Below are 27,941 nucleotides of genomic sequence, written 5' to 3'. Positions count from 1 at the left end.
TCTTTCCTGAATGTTGGTGCTTCACAGAACTCTGAACCAGGACTCTCACCTGTTTCTGTTCTGTGTCCTTGAGTCCTTCCATTCAATCCCGTGGTTGTTACCTCCCAGAAACATATCTCTAGCTGCAGTCTGTCAGTGCAATTGCTCATGAAACATCTCTGCTTGGAAATTTCACAGCGATCTCTGTTTCACCATGTCCAAAATGGACCTCACCATCTTCCCTACTTTTCCCGCCTCTCCTCTAGACTGCCAACTCCTCTTTCCGTCTTCTTTTCGGTAAATACTATCTAGTGGTCAAATTAAGCCACCTGGGAATCATCCTTGATTCTTTAATCCAATCTATAACCAAACCTTTTCAACTCTGCCTCCTCACTATGACTCAATTCTAGCTGACTCTGCTTTGCTATCGCCCCAGTGCAGGCTACATCACCGCAGTCCTTTATGACAAGGAGAACATCTAACCTCATCTACCCTCACTGCCGGCATCCGCCCACATGTTCTCCGATGGATCCATAGCCAAGTAAGTGATCTTTTAAAAATGTAAACTAGATTGTGTCATCTGTCCCTTATAACCCATTAATGCTAGTGCAACGTGGTGCCCTGGATGGTATCCCAGGACAGAAAAGGATATTGGTAGAAAACCCATAAAATCTGAATAACTTCTGGACTTTAGTTAACAGTGATGTGCCAGTGTTGGTTTCTTAGTTTTGATACATGAACCAGGGTTACATAAGATGTTATCACTAGTGGAGGGTGGGTGAGGAGGACACAGGAACTCTGTAGTATCTTTGCAACTTTTCTGTAAATATAAAACTATTCCAAAATTAAGTTTATTTAAAAAAATTAGGGGCACCTGGTAGCTCAGTTGGTTAAGTGTCCGACTCTTGATTTTGGGCTCAGGTCATGATCTCAGGGTCATGGGATTGAGCCCTTTGTCAGGCTCTGTGCTCAGCAGGGAGTCTGCTTGAGATTCTCCCTGCCCCACCCATATGCTTTCTCTCTCTCTCAAATAAATAAAGAAATCTTTTTCTTTTTTTTTTTTTAAAGATTTTATTTATTTGACAGAGAGAGACACAGCGAGAGAGGGAACACAAGCAGGGGGAGTGGGAGAGGGAGAAGCAGGCTTCCCGTGGAGCAGGGAGCCCGATGCGGGGCTCGATCCCAGAACCCTGGGATCATGACCTCAGCCGAAGGCAGACACTTAATGACCGAGCCACCCAGGCGCCCCTAAATAAAGAAATCTTAAAAAAAAAATTAGTGGCACTCATTTCCCTGATGTTACAGTCCAAAACCCTCAACACAAGCAGCTTTCTCTCTCTAGCCAGACTAAATTTAATTCTTCCAGTGAGATAAGTTTCTTCCTTGCTTCCAAGTATTCAGTGTCTGGCCCATTAATAAATGCTTGATAAATATTTGTTGACAATCAATGAACATTACATTTTTTAAATCAAAAGATTAATTATAAATTTGGGGATTGATAGATCTTGGGAATTCGTAAGCTAACTGAGTTGGGTTTTCGGTAGGAATCAGGACAGCCCAGACAATCCGTGAGCTGTTTGTGGTATGTGACTGTCCTATGCTCTCCTTACCTCCCTCCCTCTGCCCTTCCAGCCTGCTCTCCTTGAAATTCAGCACCAGCCCCCTCCCAGCTGTGGACCCGGTGCCCATTTATGTTAATGCGAGAAAGAAATGGCTTCTCCTCCCATCCTCAGAACTGTCTTCTCCCACCCACTCTGCTCCTGTCTGGCTTCCCACAACCCACTTGTAGACAATTTAACAGTGTGTTTCTGGAAACAATGCTGCCTCCTTTCAGGTCTTAACTACTAGAGTTATTCCAATGGTAGGAATTTCAAGCCAGGTAAGAGGAGCCATATCAGGCTGCCAGATGGTGGGGGAGATAGGTGTGGGTGAGCAGAATTCAGACTGAAGCAAGGGAGACGGGATCAGGTGTTGTAATAACAGTCGAGAAAAGGAGTCAGGTGACCCTCGTTATGTATTATAGAACCCTGTTATAATATCCCTTATTATTACTTGAACTTGGATTTAACCTGGGACAAGCCCTTTTCTTCTCATGCTTCTGCCTTCCTACCCCATTATATCTTTTCCCCTGCTAAGTTATCACTCTTACTAATGATAATAAGAAGAAATAACTATTACTAATTACTTTAGATCATCACTTCATCTAACCAGAATATTTTCCCCAGTTTTTCAGATGAGCAAACTCATTCCCAAGGTCATCTGCTGCTGCTAACGGAGATCTGGGATTTGAGCTCAAGTCCTTCTGGCTCCAGAACTCTTGTTCTGCCCTCCTGCGGATGACCTAGGGGGATTTGCTCTAAACACTACATCTCTTAATGAAAAAAAAACATGAATGCAGCAGGTCTTAGAGACAGTGAAGGGGGAGCATTAGAATCCTAATCTCAAGCAGGCTCTCCAGAGGGAAGCTGGAGGAGGGTTGGGACTCAGTGGGATGTTTCTGTTTCCTCATCATGTTTTGGTGAGGATAGAAACTCTATTGCCAAATCCCATCTGGAAGCAATGTTTTAAATATTCTCCCCGTAACCTGCCCCCACCCCCGCCATTCCCCAACACCAATTTTCTTTGCACACTCCAAGGTGATAGACAGAAGAATTTAATACATTTAATGCTTTTCCTTCCATTTACACTATCATAAATTACAAAGTATTATTCACTTCACAAAATAAAACCATTTTCAGATAATTTTTTGACAGTATCAAGAAGTACATAAGCTACAACCAACAAATCTGTACAGTTGGGAGGAACAATAATAGCAGGGACCCAGCAGAACCATTCTGACCCCTCCCCCCCCACCGTGTGCCAACGGAGTCCATCCGCGTAGCCCTTGGAACTGTCCAGGACGATTGCACTGCCTTCCTCCTTTCAGCTCACGCACCACACAATAATTCTCTTCTGCTCACTCCAAAATAAAACTAGCCAGTAAGTACATGGATCATCTCAGACAATCAGAGGAAAAGACATTGTAGTTGGATTTCAGAAAAAAAAAATTTAAATTTACAGGTTTTGATGCTTTAAATATTTTACCTATGTTACCAAATATAGAGATCTTGCTGTGAAAAGCTCATGCTAAGCTAAATTTATAACCCAGAAGATGGAACTATCGCGATCAAATCGTATTAAATTATGATCCATACAGAGCTACTTTTATCAAGTAGGAACAAATATTTATAAAAACCAAACTTATTCATTCTTACTTTGAAAAATAGGCTTGTTTATAAAACAAAAATGGAAAAAAATCAGTAATCAGTAATTCACTTTTCATAAATACAGAAATGTGACAACAATACAACTTGCCATTAATCGGTTACTTCCGAGTGCTGGCCTGAAAAGACATAGGGAAAGTGCTCACTTTTTACATGGCCCAGATTCAACCAGTGTTCCCACATCATTTTATGTAAAATGACCACATTCTGCATGTTCTGGGATATACACACATGATATGGAAAGACTCTGACCAATGCCAAAACATACTTTGGGATTTCACAAAATTTTTATGGAAAGAAAATCTGGATGTTTCAGACCATCCTACAATTGCTATAAACATATACCGTACGACTGCAAGATGCCCGTGCTTAACAGCAAAACCTATCAAAAGCAGGGACACAGGTGGCCGGTGAACTTCCATTGCAAAGCACTAATAAGGACAGAGGTATGTCAAGATAATACTGCATTCATGGTAAACTTTTTCAGGGATCACAGCAAGAAGCAGGACAAGATACACAGGGTCATAATCAATGCACTGCATTGAGTTCTATTTGCTGAAATAAAGTAACATTCTTGCAGTTAAAATAAAAATACATTTTACAATATAAGTTTCATTTAACATTTAACATAGAATTGTCTTCTTCTTGTAAGTGGAAAATGTATAACTGTCTCAAGTACCTCTATGAATTAAATTCCCTTTTATTACTGATAAGACTGAAGCTTAAAGATCTACCTTGTTTTTTTTAATAAGTTAAAGAAAGATTTATTAATCACTCTTCCAGCAAAACAGACATATGTAGGAGGCACAGCAAAGACCCAAGACAGGGCCTTTGGTCACTCTCACCCCTGCTGTTCTCACGTGGAGGAGGCGGGTGTCTATGAGACACAGTAGCCGACTTGACAATCCACTGCGGTCCAGGAAATTCTGTCACTTGTTTGAAAAAGAAATCAAGTGTAAGAAGTGTTTTTGTTCCTTTAGCCTTATCAACAAGATGGGGCTGGAGCCATTCGTCTCATTTCCCTGGTGGATTAAAACAAAACATCTTCATTTTCTATTAAAATCTGCACAATCAGCTTTTGGTACCGCATGTCATGGAGGGTGGTGAGGGTGCTGTCCTCGGGGGACCTCATCAGCGTGGGCCCAAACACGATCCCCAGATTTTCAGCATTCATGAAATTGTCCTTCTCATTCATTGTCACCCTGCAAAATAGACACATACACAGAGATGTTACATAGACTTGCGGATGAATTTTTATACTCATTATGCATGTATGCTCCCAAGAATTTCTCTGGTTTGGGAAGTTGTAAAAGAAAATTGAGAATCAGAATTATAGAAAAGTATTTTTTTTTAATTTTTAAAAGATTTTATTTATTTATTTGAGAGAGAGAGAATGAGAGAGAACATGAGAGGGAGGAGGGTCAGAGGGAGAAGCAGACTCCCTGCTGAGCAGGGAGCCCGAAGCGGGACTCCATCCCGGGATTCTGGGATCATGACCTGAGCCAAAGGCAGTCGCTTAAGCAACTGAGCCACCCAGGTGCCCCTAGAAAGGTATTTTTTAAAAAGGTAATTTTTGGGGGGCACCTGGGTGGCTCAGTCGGTTAAGCATCCGACTCTTGATTTTGGCTCAGGTCATGATCTCAGGCTCATGGGATTGAGCCCCACTTTGGGCCCAGCACTAAGCATGGAGTCTGCTTGTCCCTCTCCCTCTGCCCCTCTCCCTGCTTACGCTCTCCCATGCTCTCACTCTCTCTCTCAGATAAATAAGTAAATAAGTAAATAAAGCTTTTTTAAAAAAGGTAACTTTCTGATTTTTTTTTCTTTTTACATTGTTGACATTGCCTTCAGCCAGTGGAAGTGGATTACTTAGTGAATCTGGTAGAGACACATCTTTAAAATTAGAAAATCAGTCCTTCTTACTAAATAAATGTGGAAATGTGATTAAGGGATATTGGTTGAAAGGGGCAGCAGATTCTTAGCTGGCCCATGGTGCATACAGATTTTAGTCTAGGCTTGTATGGAAGTCTTCTCTTCCCCGTAGCTGCTTCCTGCTGGTCTGTATGCTCCCGGGCAGGGAAGCTGAGGACAGATCTCCGGTCTGCTGGCAGGCCTAGTGTCAGAGGGGCAAGGTTACTGTAGGATGGGGCTGCCACGAGCGTAGGAAGAGCCAGACCATTATCACGGGACAGGGGAATGGCTGGAATGTGGCCAAACAGGAAAACAGTTGGACATTATTTCTAGTTCCCACAGGATGAGGTCTGGAGCAGTAATTATTGTTGGAATTGAAAATCATCATTTCAACATCCAGATGAGAACAGCAAAGCCTTTAAGAATAAAAGTCAAACTCCAGAGTTGGCTTAATACCTTCCTAGAGGGATAAAATTACAGTCTGCTAGAGTCTCGTTTTAAGGAATTGAGGTTTTTTGGATGTTCGTAATAGAACTAAAAGACAGTAGGTTATCCATAGAAGGGCAAAATATGATTAAAACATGTTTAGGTTCCGCACAGATGGCCATCCCTTTGTTTCTATTCTCTTGGAGCTAATTAAGATTGGCCACTTAGTATTCTTTTAGGAAGGCCAATTCAGCTTGCATTATTTTCCTGTTGCAAAGCTAAGGAGGTAGAAAAGAGGAACATTCTTCATTATCAAATTGCTCACATCTACCCATTAGGCAGGCACCATGCCTGGCCAAACAAGATGGCTGACAAACCCTGCATGGTAAAAATACGAAATTATTGGCATTAAAGATTCAACTGGGACATATCAGCATTTTTCCTAATAATGATTCTTTGCCTTCCAAACTGTAACAATTAGAACTAATTTCTTTCTAAAGAAATAATTTATGGCTAACTAAAAGCCAGGCTGGCATTCATAGTCTATTACTTATCCAAAAATTGCTCATACTCTTAAATTCAATAGATTAATCAAAATGGACACCTTCTGAGCTAAATGTTATTACATCTCTGATCACCATGAATATGAGCAACAATATTTTTATGTTTTAAACAGTAAAAAACAAAAACTTCAACCCCAAGAGTTTATACAGTATTCTCAACTTGCTTCCTTTCACTTTTGAATGGATCTGTAAACTAGTCAGTGCACACAATTTTTGGTTCATTTTATCTAAGAATGGGCCACTTTTTTGTGTCTTCCAAAAACACAGAGGAAGGTGCACAGAAATGCCCTGATCCCTCCAACATCTCAAAGACCAACTCACTGACTTCATTATATATGTACAGTGAAGGAAAGAGATCCACAGTTGCAGTAAAAGAGTCTGGAACCAGGGTCCTGTAAATACTCAAACATCTCCATCCGTCTTATGTGCTGTCACACAGACAACCCAGTGCAGAGCCCTCCATGGTGGGTGCCTTCTGAGATGGCTCACGGTGATCCCTGCTTCCTGTAATTCATACTCTTGTATGTGTGAAGGGATTGTGTGATCCCTTGCCCTAATGTATGCGACTTACTTCCAACAAACAGAATATGGCAAAAGCAGCTGGATGTCACTTCTGAGATTAGGTTATGGAAACACTATACCTTTTGTCTTGGGTGCTCTTCCTTGCTAGCTCTGAGGAAAGCCAGCAGCCATTTTGTGAGCTGCCTGTGGGGAGACCCACATGCAGGGAGCTGAGGGTGGCCTCCAGCAAACAGCAAGAAAATGAGGCCTCCAGTCACACAGCCTCTGGGGAACGGAATCTAGGCAAGCACCTCATGAGTGAGCTTGGAAGCGCATGCTCCCCTAGTTGAGCCTTTAGTTGAGATTGCAGCCTGGCCGTGGGTTCAGCCATAGCCTCATTAGAGGCCTTGAACCAGAGGCAGCCAGTTAAGCCACACCTGAGTTCCTGATCACAGAGACTGTGAGATAATAAATCTTTATTGTTTTAAGCCTCCGAGTTTGAGGGCAATTTGTTACTTGGTGATAGGTCACCAATTCATCAAGAAAACCAAGGGATCAGGATGGGAATGTGCCTGCCCAGAAGCAAGGCAGGCTCAGGAGTCCGGAACTAGAACGAGCAGAAGGAGGAAGAGCAGAACACAGAGTATATATAGGGCTTGTGTGGGCGGCAGATGCAGACATGGAGGCAGTGTGGACAAATGGTCAAGGTGGAGCATGGGCTCTCAATCACACTGCCTGGATTTCAATCCTGGCTTCACTTGACCTCTTCCCATCAGTTATTTTACTTCCTTAAACGTCAGCAATCTTGTCTGTAACCTGAGGCCCCTAACAATACCCACCTCACAGAGATAACCCGTGTGAAGTGTGTGGCGCACCTCCGGGCACGGAGTCGGGGTTCTAGCAGTTACAAGTGGGGCTGGCCTAGGGAAGGCCCCAGAGTTCACTTTAAAGGAGAGTCTGTCTACTCAGCGGGTTGGGGAGGAAGGCTGTTAACTCTTGCTAACGCACTCACTGTCCCAGGCAGACAGGGTTTACAGAGCGCGTGTCAAGGAGCTGTCAGCTTACTTCTTGAGGTGGATCATCAGGTATCGGAGGGTCTCGTAGTGGGCCGGAGGCAGCAGCATCAGCACGTCATGGACGGCTTCCAGCCTCTCGTCGGCATTGGAGAGTTCTGTGAAGAGCCCACATGAGTCAGTGCCATGCTGGAACGTTAAAGTTTTCAGAGAAGTAACAAGTTTGGTTTGTTCTGGTTACAGGTGGAAGGGAAGCCTAATAAGTTCATGCTATTTCAGGTAACATTTCACTTAAACTAATCAATGCATTTGTGTCTTGCCTTCTTCCAGAAAGGGTTGGAGGTTGGCAACCACACATGTATTGAACACCCAGTGGGCGGGTGACAGGAGGCTGGGCATGGTCCTTGCCCTCCCAGGAATCTGCAGTCCTGGAGATGTTTGCTGGTGGCCCAAATGGTTTTGCTCATCTTCTGAATGCCAGACTTGCTAGAGATCTCACTACCACAAGCTTTAATTTAAAGTGGATCACACTTGGTAGTGTTCTCCCGCAGTTGTCTGACAAGCCTCTTCCTGGAAGGCTTCCATGACTGAATACACCCTACGACCCAAGGGCGCTGGCCCATATGAGCCCACGAGCGCAGCTTGCACTCATGGTGCTGTTGACCAAAGTGTTGGCATTCTGAACCCCGCTGTACAGTCCGGCTTAGGAAGTAGATATGAGGCACATTCACCAAGGGAGGAAACATGCATGCTTCTGCATTTTAGGGCTCTGATAGGAATTGGCAGTCATTCAAAGAAAGTTCCCCTGCCATTCCTCCTGGGGCAGAGGGTACCCAGCTGCCAGAACCTTCTCCACACAGGACCACCAGGACCCAGGAAAGAATGCTCTTACCAGGAAGTGGGGCCATAGGTCATCAGGAAAGTGCATCTTGCACTAATCCCAGCCTGCCCATGTTTGTCCCCATCAGGCATCTTATTATTATATTTACCTTCAAAGGTATTTTTCATAAGAAATTCCTCAAAATGTGCTTGATTTCTATGCCATGCATCCTATCATCTGACTCTCTCCTTCCTTCCTATGTTCCTGGGCAAAGTGCAGCACCACTTCTCGCTCCCCGCCCCCTACCTCCCACCCCAATATGGTCCTCTCTCCTGACAGCAGTCTACCCAAGTGCCAAACACTGATGAGCAACCATGGGCTGAAGGAAGACCAACAATGATGATGTTCAGTTCCCGGCCCTGTGAGCTCAGCTCTCGGACACTAGCTTTCCTGCTCTGGGAAAGGGGATTATGATATTTGCCTCACCAGGTAGATGGGAAGCTTAAACCAGAGGGTATTATTGAGAGGTCCTGGTATAGTCCTTGACACAGTATTGTCAATTTTGAACAACATCAGTGGGCATAGCTTGGGGTCTAACTTTAATCGATGAGCGATGAGAGTGTGATTAATGGATGAAAGTAGTTATCTATACAGTCCTCATCGTAGAACATCTGAGTGTTTACTAGAGACACATTTTTGCCTTCAACATATAACAGAGTAGCCCTGACGGGGCCGGTTCCAGCATAGAAGGGACAATGTGGAGAGAGAACTGCCTGGCGCCCAGCTTTAGCCGAGCAGAGGTGGTGGGTACTGGTTCAACTCAGCTGGTGAACTAGGCCTGGCTTTCTATGAACTGTACCATTGTGCCCTCACTTGGCAAAGTGAGTGCTCGTGGGATAATTTAAACAGTCGTGAGTTTTAATTTTCCTGAAGTTAAAAGCATTCCACTTCACAATTTGGTACAAATAAAAGGTTAGTTCTCAATACTTACTGGCTGCCTCGATAAACTTGGGATAGGTGTCATAGGTGATAACAGGAATGGGTAAGTCTCTGAAGTACAGTTTAAGGGCTCCGGTGATGATGTTTATGTCTGGATAGACGTTAGCGGATATATCTGCCTTTTCGCCATCTGAAAAACAATCAGTGATCTGATTCCTAATTAGGACCTATTTCACCAAGGTAAAGCGTGCCCAGAAAAAAAAAAAAAGATCCAACAGTGAATGCGATGTGCCAGTGCAAGTCCCAGCTGACTGCTCTTCTAGTAACACTGACGGGCAGGAAGTAACAAAAAGAGGTTTGCGGAGAGGGATTTTGGGTCTGAGGGTAAGTGTAGCCAAAAGAGCAGTGAAATTGACTTATTGTATTTCTTTGGGCCCAGCCTCTGGTAATTTGCTAGACAGAAACTTAGCATAGTAATTCATATTCTAGACACCAATGTTCATAAGAGAATAACAAGCTCATCTGAAAAAATAATAAAAAAAGCCAAGCTTTTATATAGCTGCACCAGTATTCTTTGGATTTGGATTTGAAGATCACACACACATCATAATTGCTGAATGTCTTCAGTTTCTATTGTCTCTCACAAGCTCACTGATATTTCTCTTAGTTCTTTCTCTTCTGTTCCTAGGACTTTAATTTGGGAAACTCTGATCTTCCCTCATGTATGGGTAATGTCATATGCTAGCCATGTTTGCAATCATTCTGAAAACATTTTTTGACTTTTTGTTTTACCATTAGTAAAAATCAGTCCAATTTAACCGTCACAGGTTATACATTTTTTGGATAAGAAAGTTTCAATCATATTGAGATGATTAGCATTTTCTTTTACATAGAGAATTGAAAGAAAGAATAAATGTCTCAGCAAATGTGGTTCTGAGGATAAAGAAAGCTGGCGTACAGAACATAGTGAGTACAGCAGATGGGGCGTCCGATCCCATTATTTACATATTTAACAAATATCTATTGAGACTCTACCATGTGCCAGGCACCGTTAAGCGCTGGGGAATCAAAGAAGAAAAGACATACTCCCTTCAAAGAGCTCTAGTCAGACTGGGAGTCAGGCATGCAACTCCATAGTCCAAAGAAATGGAAAGCTTTGCTAGGCTGGAGATGTGGAAACATGGTGGGGGGGAGCGGACACAGGAAAGGACAATGGGACTCTTAGGTCAGCTTGGGGTCAGCTTGAGGATTCATGAACGAGGAAAGACTTGCGTGGACACCTGATTAATAGGTAAGTGTCTGCCAGGCAGAGATGTAAACACATTCTAGATGGACAGAACAACATGAGCCAAGGTACTTGTTCATGAAAACAGCTAAGGTGTATTTCGGTGTAGCTGGGGCACAAAGTATACAGGGCCGAGGAACTGGCCACGAGCCTGAAAAGATAGGCCAGATCATCAGAGACCTTGTCTAGTGTTCTACAGAGTGAAGGTTCTATCTAGTAGGCTAGGGGTTCTATCCCTCGATTCTACTGTTATTTGGACTGTTCAATAGAAATATAGAATAGAGTGGAGAGGGGAAAGATGGCGGAGGAGTAGGGGACCCTATTTCAACTGGTCCCCGGAATTGAGCTGGATATCTACCAGACCACTCTGAGCACCCACGAAACCAGCCTGAGATGTAAGAAGATCTGGATCTCTACAAACAGAATACTCGCAGGCGGTTGGTTTTGAGGTAGGAAGCGGAGAGCCGTGATCCTGCGGGCAGATATCGGAGGATAAACGGCGGCGGGAGGGTGCCTGGCCATGGGGATCCTGCACTGCCGGTGAGTGACAGCCTCGCGCGCTGCGGACGGGCACAGACTTGCAGACTGGTAGCGTCAGGAAAGGACTTTAGGGCAGCCCCTGGGTTGGAAAACCAGACCGGCGGGGTCACGCGCACGCGAACCCCAGCCCCCCGGACAGAAACCGGAGCGACGGTCGCGCGCACGCGAACTGCAGCCTCCGAGACGGAAACCCGGTGCGCCGGGGTTGTGCCGGTGAACTGCAACCCCTGGGGGTGGAAACCCTGAGCGGTAGAGTCCCGCGCACGCGAACTGGGAGCGGCTGGCAGTTTTAGAAGCACAAAGGGCAGAGACGTGCCCCGACCTGGAGGCAGGACTGGGAGCGCTGCGGAGGGGCGCACAACCCAGGCCGCTGCAGATTATAGCAGCACGGACAGAAACGGAGACGGTGTGGCCTGGAGAGCTCACTGAAGAACAGACTGAGGTCTCTCTGCTCTGAGGCAGAGGGTTGGAAACGGTCTCTTCTGCTCTGACTCGTAGAAGAGACGCGGAAAGCCCCCAGGGGAAGGCGCCAGAGAACAAAAGCCCCAAAGACTGATTCCCGCTGAGCCCATCCCCCGCCACAGGGGCGCAGGGCAACTCCGCCCGAACAGGGTTGCCTGAGTAACAGCGCGGCAGGCCCCTCCTGCAGAAGACAGGCTGGGAAAACAAGAGGCCAGCAACCCTAAGGTCCCAAGAAAACAGGTGCATCTTGCTTGGGTTCTGGTCAATAATTTGGACTCTATACATTCCCTCAAACACCCATCAACAGAATGACTAGAAGGAGGAGCCCCCAAAACAGAAAAGACTCAGAGATTATGACTTATGCTGCAGATTTACAAATGGATGCAAACATAACCAAGATGTCAGAGATGGAATTCAGGCTAGCAATTGTGAAGACAATGGCTAGAATGGAGAAATCAATTAATGGCAACATAGAGTCTCTAAGGGCAGAAATAAAAGGTGAATTGGCAGAACTTAAAAATGCTATCAATGAGATCCAATCCAATCTAGATAATCTAACAGCTAGGGTAACTGAGACAGAAGAGAGAATAAGCGATCTGGAAGACAGTATAATAGATAAAACGGGAAAAGAGGAGGCCAGGGAAAAACAACGCAGAATCCATGAAAATAGAATCAGAGAAATAAGTGACACCATGAGGCGTTCCAATGTCAGAATAATTGGAATCCCGGAGGGAGTGGAGAGAGAGAGAGGGCTAGAAGATGTATTTGAGCAAATCGTAGCTGAGAACTTCCCTAATCTGGGGAATGAAACAAACATTCGAGTCCTAGAGGCAGAGAGGACCCCTCCTAAGATCAAGGAAAACAGGCCAACACCCTGGCATGTAATAGGAAAACTTGCAAATCTTAGAACCAAGGAAACCATCTTAAGGGCAGTTAGGGGGAAGAGATTCCTTACGTACAGAGGGAGGAACATCAGAATAACGTCAGACCTATCCACAGAGACCTGGCAAGCCAGAAAGGCCTGGCAAGACATATTCAGGGTACTAAATGAGAAGAACAGGCAGCCAAGAATACTTTATCTGGCAAGGCTTTCATTTAGAATGGATGGAGAGATGCAGAGCTTCCACGACCGGCAGAAGTTGAAAGAATATGTGACCACTAAGCCGGCCCTGCAAGAAATATTAAGGGGGGTTCTATAAAAGGAGAAAGACCCCAAGAGTGATCTACAACAGAAATTTACAGGGACAATCTATAAAAACAACGTCTTCACAGGCAACATGATGACAATTAATTCATATCTTTCAATAATCACTCTCAATGTGAATGGCCTAAATGCTCCCATAAAACGGCACAGGGTTGCAGATTGGATAAAAAGACAGGACCCATCCATATGCTGTCTACAAGAGACTCATTTTGAACCTAAAGATACATCCAGACTGAAAGTGAAGGGATGGAGATCCATCTTCCATGCCAGTGGACCTCAAAAGAAAGCTGGGGTAGCAATTCTTATATCAGACAAATTAGATTTTAAACTAAAGTCTGTAATAAGAGACACAGAAGGACACTATATCATTCTTTTTTTTTTTGAAGATTTTATTTATTTATTTGAGAGAGAGAAACCATGAGAGGGGGGAGGGTCAGAGAGAGAAGCAGACTCCCTGCCGAGCAGGGAGCCCGATGCGGGACTCGATCCTGGCACTCCAGGATCATGACCTGAGCCGAAGGCAGTCGCCCAACCAACTGAGCCACCCAGGCGCCCGACACTATATCATTCTTAAAGGGTCTATCCAACAAGAAGATCTAACAATTGTAAATATCTATGCCCCCAACATGGGAGCAGCCATCTACATAAGCCAACTGTTAACCAAAATAAAGAGTCATATTGATAACAATACGTTAATTGTAGGAGACCTCAATACTCCACTCTCAGCAATGGACAGATCATCTAAGCAGAAAATCAACAAGGAAACAAGAGCTTTGAATGATACATTGGACCAGACGGACCTCATAGATATTTACAGAACATTCCACCCTAAAACAACAGAATACTCATTCTTCTCGAGCGCACATGGAACTTTCTCCAGAATAGACCATATACTGGGTCACAAATCAGGTCTCAACTGATACCAATAGATTGAGATTATTCCCGCATATTCTCAGACCACAATGCTCTAAAACTGGAACTCAGTCACAAGAAAAAATTTGGCAGAAATTCAAACACTTGGAAGCTAAAGACCACTCTGCTCAAGAATGTTTGGGTCAACCAAGAAATCAAAGAAGAACTTAAACAATTCATGGAAATCAATGAGAATGAAAGCACATTGGTCCAAAACCTATGGGATACGGCAAAGGCGGTCCTAAGGGGGAAATACATAGCCATCCAAGCCTCACTCAAAAAAATAGAAAAATCCCGAATTCACCAACTAACTCTACACCTTAAAGAACTAGAGAAAAAGCAACAAACGACACCTAAGCCATGCATTAGAAGAGAAATAATTAAAATTAGAGCAGAAATCAATGAATTAGAAACCAGAAACACAGTAGATCAGATCAATGAAACTAGAAGTTGGTTCTTTGAAAGAATTAATAAGATTGATAAACCACTGGCCAGACTTATCCAAAAGAAGAGAGAAAGGACCCAAATTAATAAAATTATGAATGAAAGGGGAGAGATCACGACTAACACCAAGGAAATAGAAACAATTATTAGAAATTATTATCAACAACTATATGCCAATAAACTGAGCAATCTGGATGAAATGGAGGCCTTCCTGGAAACCTGTAAGCTGCCAAGACTGAAACAGGAAGAAATTGACAACCTGAATAGGCCAATAACCAGTAACAAGATTGAAGCAGTGAGCAAAAACCTCCCAAAAAACAAGAGTCCAGGGCCTGATGGATTCCCTGGGGAATTCTACCAAACATTCAAAGAAGAAATAATACCTATTCTACTGAAGCTGTTTCAAAAAATAGAAACAGAAGGAAAACTTCCAAACTCATTCTATGAGGCCAGCATTACCTTAATCCCCAAACCAGGCAAAGACCCCATCAAAAAGGAGAATTTCAGACCGATATCCCTGATGAATATGGATTCCAAAATCCTCAACAAAATCCTAGCTAATAGGATCCAACAATACATTAAAAGGATCATCCACCACGACCAAGTGGGATTTATCCCCGGGATGCAAGGGTGGTTCAACATTCGCAAATCAATCAATGTGATAGAACACATTAATAAGAGGAGGGAGAAGAACCATATGGTCCTCTCAATTGATGCAGAAAAAGCATTTGACAAAATACAACATCCTTTCCTTTAAAAACTCTCCAGAGTATAGGGATAGAGGGAACATTCCTCAAGCTCATAAAATCCATCTATGAAAAAGCCACAGCGAATATCATCCTCAATGGGGAAAAGCTGAGAGCCTTTCCCTTAAGATCAGGAACACGTCAAGGGTGCCCACTCTCACCACTGTTGTTCAACATAGTACTAGAAGTCCTAGCAACAGCAATCAGACAACAAAAAGAAATAAAAGGTATTCAAATTGGCAAAGAAGAAGTCAAACTCTCTCTTTTCGCAGACGACATGATACTTTATGTGGAAAACCCAAAAGACTCCACCCCCAAATTACTAGAACTCATCCAGCAATTCAGTAATGTGGCAGGATACAAAATCAATGCACAGAAATCAGTTGCTTTCTTATACACTAACAATGCAACTGTAGAAAGAGAAATTAAAGAAACGATTCCATTTACAATAGCACCAAAAACCATAAGATACCTCGGAATAAACCTAACCAAAGAGGTAAAGGATCTATACTCTAGGAACTACAAAACACTCATGAAAGAAATTGAAGAAGACACAAAAAGATGGAAAAATATTCCATGCTCATGGATCGGAAGAATAAACATTGTTAAAATGTCTATGCTACCCAGAGCAATCTATACCTTCAATGCCATCCCGATCAAAATTCCAATGACATTTTTCAAAGTGCTGGAACAAACAATCCTAAAATTTGTATGGAATCAGAAAAGACCCCGAATCGCCAAGGAAATGTTGAAAAAGAAAAACAAAGCTGGGGGCATCACGTTGCCCGATTTCAAGCTATATTACAAAGCAGTGATCACCAAGACAGCATGGTACTGGCACAAAAACAGACATACAGACCAATGGAACAGAATAGAGAACCCAGATATGGACCCTCAACTCTATGGTCAAATAATCTTTGACAAAGCAGGAAAACACATGCAATGGAAAAAAGACAGTCTCTTCAATAAATGGTGCTGGGAAAATTGGACAGCCACATGCAGAAGAATGAAACTCGACCATTCTTTAACACCATACACGAAGATAAACTCAAAGTGGATGAAAGACCTCAATGTGAGACAGGAATCCATCAAAATCCTAGAGGAGAACATAGGCAGTAACCTTTTTGACATCGGCCACAGCAACTTCTTTCAAGATACATCTCCAAAAGCTAGTGAAACAAAAGCAAAAATGAACTTTTGGGACTTCATCAAGATAAAAAGCTTCTGCACAGCAAAGGAAACAGTCAATAAAACTAAGAGGCAACCCAGAGAATGGGAGAAGATATTTGCAAATGACACTACAGATAAAGGGCTGGTATCCAAAATCTATAAAGAACTTCTCAAACTCAACACCCAAAAAACAAATAATCAAGTCAAAAAGTGGGCAGAAGACATGAACAGACACTTCTCTGAAGAAGACATACAAATGGCTAACAGACACATGAAAAAATGTTCATCATCATTAGCCATCAGGGAAATCCAAATCAAAACCACACTGAGATACCACCTTACACCAGTTAGAATGGCCAAAATGGACAGGGAAAGAAACAACAAATGTTGGAGAGGTTGTGGAGAAAGGGGAACTCTCTTACACTGTTGGTGGGAATGCAAGTTGGTACAGCCACTTTGGAAAACAGTGTGGAGGTTCCTCAAAAATTTAAAAATAGAGCTACCCTATTACCCAGCAATTGCACTACTGGGTATTTACCCCAAAGACACAGAGGTAGTGAAAAGAAGGGCCATACGCACCCCACTGTTCATAGCCGCAATGTCCGCAATAGCCAAACTGTGGAAAGAGCCAAGATGCCCTTCAACAGATGAATGGATAAAGAAGATGTGGTCCATATATACAATGGAATATTACTCAGCCATCAGAAAAGATGAATACCCAACTTTTACATCAACATGGATGGGACTGGAGGAGATTATGCTAAGCGAAATAAGTCAAGCAGAGAAAGTCAATTATCATATGGTTTCACTTATTTGTGGAACATAAGGAATAACATGGAGGACATTAGGAGAAGGAAGGGAAAAATGGGGGGGGGAATTGGAGGGAGAGATGAACCATGAGAGACTATGGACCTGAGAAACAAACAGGGTTCTAGAGGGGAGGGGGGAGGAGGGATTGGTTAGCCCGGTGATGGGTATTAAGGAGGGCACGTACTGCATGGAGCACTGGGTGTTATACGAAAACAATGGATCGTGGATCACTACATCAAAAACTAATGATGTATTGTATGGTGACTAACATAATATAATAAAATTAAAAACTGCAAAAAAAAAAAAAGAAATATAGAATAGAAACACTAATTCGGAAAGATACGTGCACCCTCATGTTCACTGCAGCATTAGTCACAAAAGCCAAGACATGGAAGCCACCTAATTGTCCACCGATGGGTGAATATAGAGGAGATGCAGTATATATATAATGGAATGTTCTTCAGCCATAAGAAAGAGTGAAATCTTGCCATTTGTAACAACATGGATGGACCTTGAGGGAATTATGCTAAATGAAATAAGTCAGACAGAGAAAGACAAATACCATATGATCTCTCTTATACATGGAATCTAAAACAAAACAAAACAAAACTAAGCTCATAGATACAGAGAACAGATTGGTGGTTGCAAGAGACAAGCAGTGAGGGGTTGGTAAAATGGGTGAACTGTTTTTTTGTTTAAATAAATTGAATAAAAATTAATAAAGAAATACAGATTCTTGGGCTCACTTAGCTTTCTGAATGAGTCCCCAGGGTGGGCCCAGGCGATCTGTGCTTTTAAGGAGCTCCAAAGTTTTTTGACCCAAGAGATAGTATGGCCTAGAGAGCATTTGTCACAGTTATAAATAACAAAAGAAGTCACCTCCGAGACTTCCACTGGCTTCCCCTGTTTCAGTGCTTGGCATACCCCCATCCTATGCTCTCTTCTTTGGAGTTTTGGGGGAAGGAAAAGAGTCACTAAGACCCTCAGGTGGGGGTGTAGGACACTCTGGGGCCATGTGGACCAACTGTAAATGTTGGGCAACCAAATCAAGAATCATAATGGCATCAAAGAAGTATTTTATTCAAGAAGTATTTTAAACTCACTTCCCCATGTGGTCACTTGTCCACAGTTTTTAAGGGAATACCTCTCCCAGAAAGGCAGAGAACTCTGTGATTTGTAAACCATTATTCCTTGGCTTCCTGAGGAACGGCTCTCAGTAGCTCTGAAAGCCATCCCCACTATGAATAAAATCTGGTTCCAAGAGAAAGCATGCTAAGGATAGGTCATCTGGCCTTCAAAAGAGCATAAGCCCACCTCTGTCAAATGCCATTTTGACATCTTCAATGTGTTCGGTGAACCCAGAGACTCTGTAAAGGCCTTCCGACTTCAATCCTGTTGAACAAAGAGACAGACTTTAGCTTCCTGAAACATCTACAAAGGACTCTAATTTCATATTTACATTGTGTGCTAGCAGGAAATGAGCAAAATATAGTCAGTGCTCTTGTATATTACACACACTCCTGTCAGAAGCTGGGCTTGTCCATCTCAGTTTTCCAGGCAAGTCTGTCTTCATTTGCTTGTGCTGCAGTAGAGACCTCGGGGATCTGGTCTTCCTGCCTGGCTTCGCAAAGTGAGCCTGTGCTTAAGATTCTCACCGACCACGGTCTCCTGCTTCCTTGTTCATTAGACTGCTGGATGAGATTTCACTGCTTCAGGCAGCAACCTGCTTCCTCCCTAGCATCATCTTAGCCCACGTGCCACGCTGCATGCAGCCCTGTGCTAGGAACACACACGTACGCGGATGCTTGCGTATTATCCTGCTTTTATTGAAACAATATAAATTTTACCGCCTTTTATGTTTAATCATAAATAGGATAATATGTTCAATGTTTAAATATGATTGATTTAATTGTTATACCTTCAAATAAATGATCATACAGATAGGGAAAAATAAAATTTTAGTGATGATTCTGGAAACTTGATCCCTGTATATTTGGGCTAAGAAAGAGATATGGTTTCTGCTCCTAGATCTTAGGGATTTGTTAAGATACGTCCTAAGGCCTTGCCAGGTCCCAAAAGTATCAGAAGGGATAAAGGGTCAGATTTCAGACCTTCCAAGTCAGAAACGAGCTGCCCTCAAATTCCAGCTATGGCAAGAACGAGCAAACAAGTAGCTGGTACAGCTGGTGCACGGTACTCTTGTCAAGCTCTTGATGACATACTTTCCTGTTCTTCACTTGGGAACCATCGATCAAGTATATGCTACCTGCCGTACATAAGGGCTGCATCACAGACAACAACTGCACCGCGTAAGTCCTGCCACCCTTCCTCCTGGGACCGTCAGAGACCTTTCTTACGGACTTGGCTCCGTCCCCCACCGAGCCCCACTCAGTCTCAGAACTCGTCTCCGTACAGTTGCCCAGGCTGCCAATACTGATCAACTGGGTCGGCCCACCTGAGGACACCTGGAGTCATCCTCTTCTAGTCGGCAGTACACGTTAAGCGTGCCTCACTGTGATTGTGACCTGCACACAACACAGGCAAGGACACAGTGGCACATGGGAGCACCGGGCAGTGAACACAAGCCCAGCCTGTCTGTTGGTGGGAGGGTCCAGGGCGAAGACCTTACTGAAGAGCCATCTTTGAAGGAAGTCATGAAGGATGGACTAGAGTTTGCCAGAGTAGCAGAGGCTTCCAGCTCTCCTTGCGATGTCAGCTCTCCCCTTCCTCAGCTGCAGTGGAACCTCTGACTTGCAGAACAACATCCATGGCCATGGCCAGTAACTTCTGGCTAATGTGAAGAGAGCAGAAGTGATGTGTCCAGAGCGGCGCTGGGGTTGTGGACTTGAAGAGAAAGAGCATGCCTTTCTGCCCTTGGTTGGAATTCGGAGGAGATGGTGGTCACCACTTGGGACCATGCAGAAGAAGGCAGCTCTCGAGGATGGCGGAGCAACAAGCTGCAGGGCCTGGGTTCCTGCCCACCTAGCCCTAGATTGCTCCCAGGGTCTGGACCATTACTGGAGAGAGAAATAGATTTCTATCTTGTTGCAGACACTATTGTTTGGGGGTCTCTGTGACAGCACTGAGTGAATGGTTGAAGTCAGTGGGTGAAGTCAGGTGGCAGACAGACGCATTCGGAGGTGGAGTTAGGCTAGGTGGTCATTCCAAGAAAAGGCAAAAGGAATAACATAGGCTGAGTCCTATATGTTGGGCCCCGTGCTAGGTCATTTATATGGATCAGCTCATTTTAACCCTCGCAGCCACCTTATGACTGATTCCATTCACTTTATGGGTGAGGAAACATATTCAAATGGAGCAGGTAACTTGGCCAAGGTCACGCCACTGTGAGTGTGAGACCGGGCTGGGAGTCTAATTCCACGTCCGTGATCTTTTCGTTCTGCCACATCATGCAGAAACAAATGGCCATGAAAGAGCCTTTGCAGAACAATAAGGAATTTGCCAGGGATGGAAGATGAGGTAAGACTTTGGCAGAGGTGGCAATGAAGCTGGGGATGGGAGTCATGTGAATTTCTTCCAGCCCATTCTCTGATTCCGCTCACATGTGCAGCTCCAATCCCTTTGCTCTGACTCCCCTGGCAAAAATTTCTGCTCTGCTCTATTCTAGCTCTTGTACTAGGCATGCTTTGTGCTGTGCTCCCCATGGACACAGCAGACATCAGACACGGTGGTAACTTTGCCAGAGTTATCAGTCGCCTCCGATGAGGATCACCGTGGGATGGTCGCAGCTTCTCCAGGGAAGCCGAGGTCCTGAGTTGAGGCTCCAGAGAGGCTGATGACCTGACCCCAAATTGCAGAGCCCTCTAAACAACAGGAGCCAGGGATACTTTTCCCAGCTACTCACCCGGAGTCAGGGCACCCCTTCTCAACTCTTACCCAGCTCAGCCCCTGCAGCAATACCTTCACCAGATCCCAAAGCGCCCACCAAACCCTGACAGGCACAGTGGTCCAAAGGCAGCAGGCTCTTCTTACAATTTGAGATGAAATGGGACAGTCTTAAGGGAACAGAATAGCTCTAGTTTTCATCCTGCACGGAAAAGGGAATGATTTCCTATCTCTAAAAGGCTTGGGATAACAAGCTTATAATGCCTTCTTTTGTTTTGTTTTGGAAAGAATGGAACAGTTAACCGATGCATAAATATCTGTAGAATACATTGCGCAGTTTGGACGCAATAATGAATACCAACTATAGCAGAGTGCCTACCTGGTCAAAATGGTTAAAGCCTCTGGGCTTTACACATGGTCCAATTATCCAAGTTATATCCAGCAATCCCCATTCTCCCCAACCAGACTCGATCCACCACCACACTGAACACTTTGATACTGAAGAGTAGCCAAACAGAGCACAGATAAAAGAAAGGTGACTCAAGCCTACTGTGAAGAACCTTCTCATTGAAATGTTTCTATTTTCTGCGCCTTCTTCTTCTTTTTTAAAAATATTTATTTATTGCGGCTCCTGGATGGCTCAGTTGGTTGAGCTGCCAACTCTTGATTTCGCCTCAGGTCACGGTCTCGGGCTCCCGGGATCGAGCCCTACATGAGGCTCCGCACTTGGCACAGAGCTGGCTTCAGAATTCTCTCTCCTTCTGCCCCTCCCCCGATTGCTTGCTTGCTCGCTCTCTCTCTAAAGTGAATAAATCTTTAAAAAAAAAGATTTAGTTATTTACTTGAGAGAGAGAGAGAGTATGTGGTTGGGAGGGGCAGAGGGAGAGGGAGAGAGAGAATCTCAAGCAGACTCCCTACTGAGCGGAGCCTAATGCAGGGCTTGATCCCACGTCCCCAAGATCACGACCTGAGCTGAAATCAAGAGTCGGACGCTTAACTGACTGAGCCACTCAGGCGCCCCTCTTCTGTGCCTTCTTGATTTTTCATTGCATAGACTTTTTTAATCTTTTAACTCTCTTTGAAATAAACAGAACCAATACTAGCAGTGAATTTCTCTATGGTAGAAAATGTATGTATTGACCAGCAGTTTCTTTATCTTATTTAATGGGATCACTTTTTAAGACTCAATTCAGGGGCACCTGGGTGGCTCAGTTATTGGGCATCTGCCTTTGGCTCAGGTCATGATCCCGGGGTCCTGGGATCGAGCCCCGTATCGCTTCTCCCTCTCCCACTCCCCCTGCTTGTGTTCCCTCTCTCGCTGTGTCTCTCTCTGTCAAATAAATAAATAAAATCTTTTTTTTTTAAAGACTCAATTCAAACCTCGTCTCTGCCATAAACTCTATTGTCTTCAAATAACATTAAAATGTCTTCCTCTGTGACTCCATGGTGTTTTGAACACACACACCCATAACATTTATTTATTTACCCCTCTGATTCTGCATACTGCAATATGAATTTCTGGAAGGTAAGAACTGTGACTTTCATATCCTCAATGTGTAACACATAATAAACGCTTAGCAAACATGTGTTGGATGCATACATGCAAGGTTTAGGTACAAAACAGAAACTAATGTAGTTGGCTGGACTTAGCTTATGTGTGTGTGTGTGTGTATGTGTGTGTGTGTGTGCTCTGGGTCAGAATGTTTCCCCAACATCAATAGTGGAGAGAGAGTCAATTTAACAATTATAAGAAAGTTTCCTTGACAACAGTAAGAACAAACAATAAAAACAAAATCACTAAAATAAGGAGTCTTTTCCAAACCTCTTGCTTCAATTTCCCGTATGCATATGTCTACCACCATGGGTCTCTGAGTGTTGTGAGCCTTTACAAGTGTTGTGAGGTCACAACAGTACACCTTCTTGATCCTCTTGAGATCAGGTTGACAATCATTGGGAACGTGCTTGGAACACTGTTTGTGTACGTTCAATCCACAGTCTGTAAACAAAGAAGCCACATTAGCCTTGCCCGGCCCTTTTGTAAAAGCCCAACCCAAATTATATGTTACCAAAAATAAAACTGAAAACACCCAAGGGTTTGCTGTATCTTTCTGGAACATCTCTCCCATTTAGAGGTGATACTCTCCACAAGCTGAGTATGAAATCCATCTTTACTCACAAAACTTAAATAATTCCCCTTTTCTCATTTAGCTTTTTCTGTTGCTGGACCATAAGAATAGAACATTTCTCTGAGATAGTTTTGGTGATTAGCTAGGTTGTTTGTAGGGTTTTGTTTTTTTTTTTTTTTTTCCCTCTTTTGGGACTTGGAACCTTTGGTCCACATGTGGATGTTTGGGTTTGGATTCCCAGAGCTAGTCTTGGCTCATAAAGGGTACCTAAGACTTTTGCTAGGTTGTTTTTCTAAAGTCCTGGATTCTCCTTTAGTGGAAAACATGATTACTCTCTCTGTAGGAATCTTTAATCTTTGGTCTGAGGGACCCATGACCATTGGCCTCTTCTTCCCTTTTCCTGGAGAGTTGCCCATAGTTTCCAGGACCTTCCCCTTGTTGGGCAGTTTGGGTGGACCATTTTTCTTTCTACTTGCCTTATTTTGACACCTGTGAGTGGAAATAATGTCTAACGAGATACTGGTGGGAGTACCTGAGAGTTTACAATTTAGGACAATGCCATGTAATGTGGTGATTAGAGTAATTATTTATAAAGCTCATATCAAGATCCAAAGCTTATAAGGTACTTTTAAGTTCAATGAACACATTAAAAGCCTTGTTAGCAGTTGGTATCCACTGACAGAATTTCTCTAACAATAACAAGACACAGTCTAGGGCGCCTGGTGGCTCAGTTGGTTAAGCGACTGCCTTCGGCTCAGGTCATGATCCTGGAGTCCCGGGATCGAGTCCCGCATCGGGCTCCCTGCTCAGCGGAGGGTCTGCTTCTCCCTCTGACCCTCTTCCCTCTCTTGCTATCTGTCTCTCATTCTCTCTCTCTCAAATAAATAAATAAAATCTTAAAAAAAAAAAATAACAAGACACAGTCTGGATTTTGGAAAATAAAAATTTAATGCTTAAGCTGTTCAAAGTTGATGTACTATCTATTCAAAACATATATATATATATATAATACACATATAATAATGAATATCGTAATCAGCTGTTTAACAAAAAAGCACTTAACCACATCAAGGATTTGAGAAAATCTAAACTTTTATAAAATCATCAAAAATGATTTTTGAAAATCATTCTATGATTTTCATGTAATTTTTAGGCTGAGTTCTCTCTGCCTACCCTCCTTACAAAGAAAAAACCAGTTCTAAATCATCTTGGCTTTATCAACATGAGAAATTCAACAAAGCTCAAGTAAACTTCAAAAGTATTTTGATAGATCAATTTGTAGTTGTAAATTTGGGCAAATTGAACCAAATAGAACTGGTTTGTTTTCTTGTTTGGATCCTCTTTTATAAAATAAGGATGATAATAGCATCTACTCCTAGGGTTATCATAAGGATCAACTAAATTAGTCTCTAAACTCTGAAGTGTGGTGAAAACTACATGCAAGTAAAATAAAAGAAACAGCAAATATGTGAGAAAATATAAGGATACCCGGCCAGCTATTCTCGTTATTTCACTAGTAAGTTTTATTACATTCTTATAAACTTCACTTAAAATAATTTTTTAAAGTTGTGATCAAATATACATAACATAAAATTCACCATTTTAACCATTTCTCAGTGTACAGTTCAGAGGCATTAAGTACCTTCACGTGTGTGCAACTGTCACCACCATCCATCTCCAGAACCTTCATCTTCCAAAACTGAAACTCCAGTCATTAAACAATAACTCCCCAGACCCTCCTCCCTCTTGCCCCTGGCAACCACATTCTACTTTCTATTCCTACGAATTTGACTCCTGTAGATATCTCATATAAGTGGAATCATTAGCATTTGTCCTTTTGTGACTGGCTTATTTCACTTTTTATGATGTCCTTAAGGTTCATTAATATTACAGGATATGACAGGATTTCCTTCCTTTTTAAGGCTGGATGGTATCCCACAGTATTGATATACCACATTTTGTTTATCTATTGATGGACACTCGGGTTGCTTCCAGCTTTTGGCTCCTGTGAATAATGCTGTTATAAACACAGGTGTACAAATGTCTGTTTCAGTGCCTGCTTTCAGTTCTTTTGGGTATAGACCCAGAAGTGGAATTGCTGGATTATGTGATAATTCTATTTTAAATTTCCTTATAAACTTCATTTGAAGATCTGAAGTGACAGTGTGTTTCTGTAGAGTTAAATACTGACATTTTATTAAAATTAAAATGTTTTATAATATATAAAATTATTCAATATGTGCAAACTACTACAATTCCATATGCTATAAATAAAGACTATTCATTTAAAAAATAGTTAAAATATGTAAAATACAGAGAGTTGAGAGGCAGCGATGGCTATTCCTAACCTTTAATGATCAGGTTTCAATTTTCCTGCTGCTCAGAAGAAATATGAGGCCAAACAGTTGCCATTGGAGAATATTAACATAACCTCAGAATATGTTTTATTAAAAAAACCAGAAAAAACAAAAACCTTTTTATCCCAGAGAAAATTGCTATTCACAGCTAATGTAAATTCCAGAGTTTTGTTCTCATAATATTGACTTTGGACTGATTTGCTACTCAAATTGGATAACACCAGCAATTAGGATATTTCTAGTAGGTATAATCTGGACAGACTGAATTAATGACCACTGGGTGATTCAGATAGTCTACTGCTTTACTCAGTGGTTGAGCCGTGAGATGCTTTGTAACTCCCAGGTGAGTAAGTCTTTTGTGTTAATTGGAGTATCCGGAACATTCCTGGACAGGCTGCCTCTGAGCCTGTTTGCTGCTTGTCTCATGGATCTGTGATGGGGGCAGGTAGCTTTAAACCACATACACAAGCACTACTTGACCCATCCAGGTACCACCACCGGTGATTGCTGTATCTACCCAGTGGAAGCTAAGGTAGCCCCTTCTGAGCAGAGAAAGGATTTAAAGTCCCACAGTCCTGTGAACCAAAATGGGCATTATGGCGAAGTAGATTATCTTAATGTAGTGTCATTAGCTTATTTTATTTTAAATGCTTCCTAAGAATTGTTTTAAAAAACCATACCCTAGTAGCAAGGAAGAAATCAGTCACGGTGTTGGTAGAAACCCAATCAGTATACCACAGGAGGCTATTCTTGCTCCTGGCCAGGACTGCTTGCCAGAGAAAGTGTGGTGAGATGAATTAAGAAGCCCAGTTACACATTAGTTTGGCAATTCTTTGCTCTTTTGTTAGCTGTATTTTAGTAAGATGTGTTATGTGCTGTTAGCACTGGGTGTGGGCATCCAGTTCTAGGTGGAAAAACACCTAAGGTTTCAAAGTGCTTTGAAAATATGTGATATCCAATCAAGGTCTTTAGTTGCACAGCTAATCTGATAGCAGAAAAGTTCTAAGCATGTGTTCTGGAGCTGAATCAATTTTCCACCGCTTACCACTATGTGGCCAAGAGTTACTAACAACTACCTCTAAGCCTCAGTTTCTTCATCTGTTCAGTGGGGAGAATAATTGCATGTCTTTAAGGTCTGTTGGTGAGACTAAATGGCATGATAAATAGAAAGTGCTTAGCTCAATGCCTGGTGTGTGGCAAAGGTTCACCAGTATTTCTAATTTCATGCCTTGCCTTTTGTGGTAAAGTGGGGGATGGGAAAGAAATGTGGTTTTTCTATCTTTGCCGTGCCATTGGAATTGATTTCTTTTTCTTTTAAGGACTGCTGCCTCTTTTGGGTGGCAGGTAGGTGCATAAGGAAATGTACTTGCTTGGGTTTTTTTTCTTTTCTTGCATAAACGTGATATTCCTTTTCATTCCAGCAGACACCTAGAACAGTCTCTCCATTAAGCTGAGAAGATGACTTGAACCTTTCAGAAAGCTAGACTTTTGAGCTAATCTGGATCTATTTCCTAACTCTGGAGAAATGATCTCCAGCTCAACATTATGTCACTTTATATAAATGGAAAAGGATGAAGAAAGTTCTGTGTCTACCTGAGCACCGAACCCCTTGGGCGATGAGCCCCCACATAAAGTTGGCACAGTATTCACACCAGTGCGGGCCTCGGAATGTGTGGACCTGTGATCCAAAAAGAAGAAAAATGTCAGAAAATTCAGTTATTTGAAGGGAGGTGGACTTAGACATGAAACACATAGATGATGTCAAGAAACAAACACTTCAGTGGGAGTGAGCATCCCTCACTGGGCCTTTTCTTTCCAGTGAGGTGGAGTTACAAACAGACCGGAGAAAACAGAGATATGCTTTGATCTCTGAAAATCCTCTACCAATCCACCATGCCCCAGGCCAGAGTCAGAAAGGAATGTGGAGCAACAGTAAGATTATAGGGCCATGCCATCAGCTAAGGAATGAGACTCTCACCACCCCAAACAAGGCACTGTGTGGACAAACCCAAGATAGCCTGGGCTGGTCACCATAACCTGCATTTAGCTCTGCAAGTTCTGGAAGGCAGAACTCAATTATTGCATCCTTTTGACCAAAGTTGTTCCATGTGTAGAATATCCAGACAGGTATAAATAAGACATGATTAAAGGAAAATTAGAAGGTTCCAAGGCTTCGAGCCACTTCCAAAAAACAAAAAACAAAAAACAAAAAACCCAACAACAAAAACAAACCTAAAACCAAAAAAACAGGCATTTAAAAAAAGTGAGGGAGTTGGCTGACATGAAGGCTACTGATAGGGTCTATAGAATTGCCTTCCCCAGAGACAGGGTCTGGATTCAGCATGCCAGGTGAGGCCTATGCGTGTGTAACTTGAAAGTCCTTTCTGATTGGCCCAGATGCGAGTCTCATTGGTTGGTGTCCCAGCCAGTTAAATATTTTGAATATTATGAAGTAAGGATGGCTTTATCTCTAAATATTCAGGTACAGGTCCTCTTATGACTAGGCCATGTATTAAGTCATGATTTAAAACAAAAACAAAACAAAACAAAAATACATGTTCTCTGGCACCAGTGAGCTTCAAGACACAGAACTAGGAGATTCCTTGAAAGCAAATGTGGCCATTGTAAGC

The 27,941-nt window shown here is 42.8% G+C and overlaps 1 protein-coding gene across 2 annotated transcripts in view; it reads right to left on the bottom strand.

Moving 5' to 3' along the window:
- Window positions 1-2,616: 2,616 nt before the first annotated feature.
- The window catches only part of CHN2 (chimerin 2), a 298,376-nt gene continuing 273,051 nt past the window's right edge, over window positions 2,617-27,941 (bottom strand). For both annotated transcript variants that reach the window (XM_078059407.1, XM_036074482.2), the window contains 6 exons: window positions 26,905-26,989; window positions 22,651-22,824; window positions 18,300-18,377; window positions 9,465-9,602; window positions 7,706-7,811; window positions 2,617-4,444 (listed from right to left, as the gene is read on the bottom strand). In XM_078059407.1, coding sequence (XP_077915533.1) covers window positions 4,273-4,444; window positions 7,706-7,811; window positions 9,465-9,602; window positions 18,300-18,377; window positions 22,651-22,824; window positions 26,905-26,989 — 753 coding nt within the window. In that variant the 3' untranslated portion in view covers window positions 2,617-4,272. The remainder of the gene's footprint in view (window positions 4,445-7,705; window positions 7,812-9,464; window positions 9,603-18,299; window positions 18,378-22,650; window positions 22,825-26,904; window positions 26,990-27,941) is intronic.

The sequence above is a fragment of the Halichoerus grypus genome, chromosome 12 (assembly GCF_964656455.1).
Source record: "Halichoerus grypus chromosome 12, mHalGry1.hap1.1, whole genome shotgun sequence".
Lineage (NCBI taxonomy): Eukaryota > Metazoa > Chordata > Mammalia > Carnivora > Phocidae > Halichoerus > Halichoerus grypus.
This window is presented reverse-complemented; position numbering and strand designations above follow the sequence as displayed.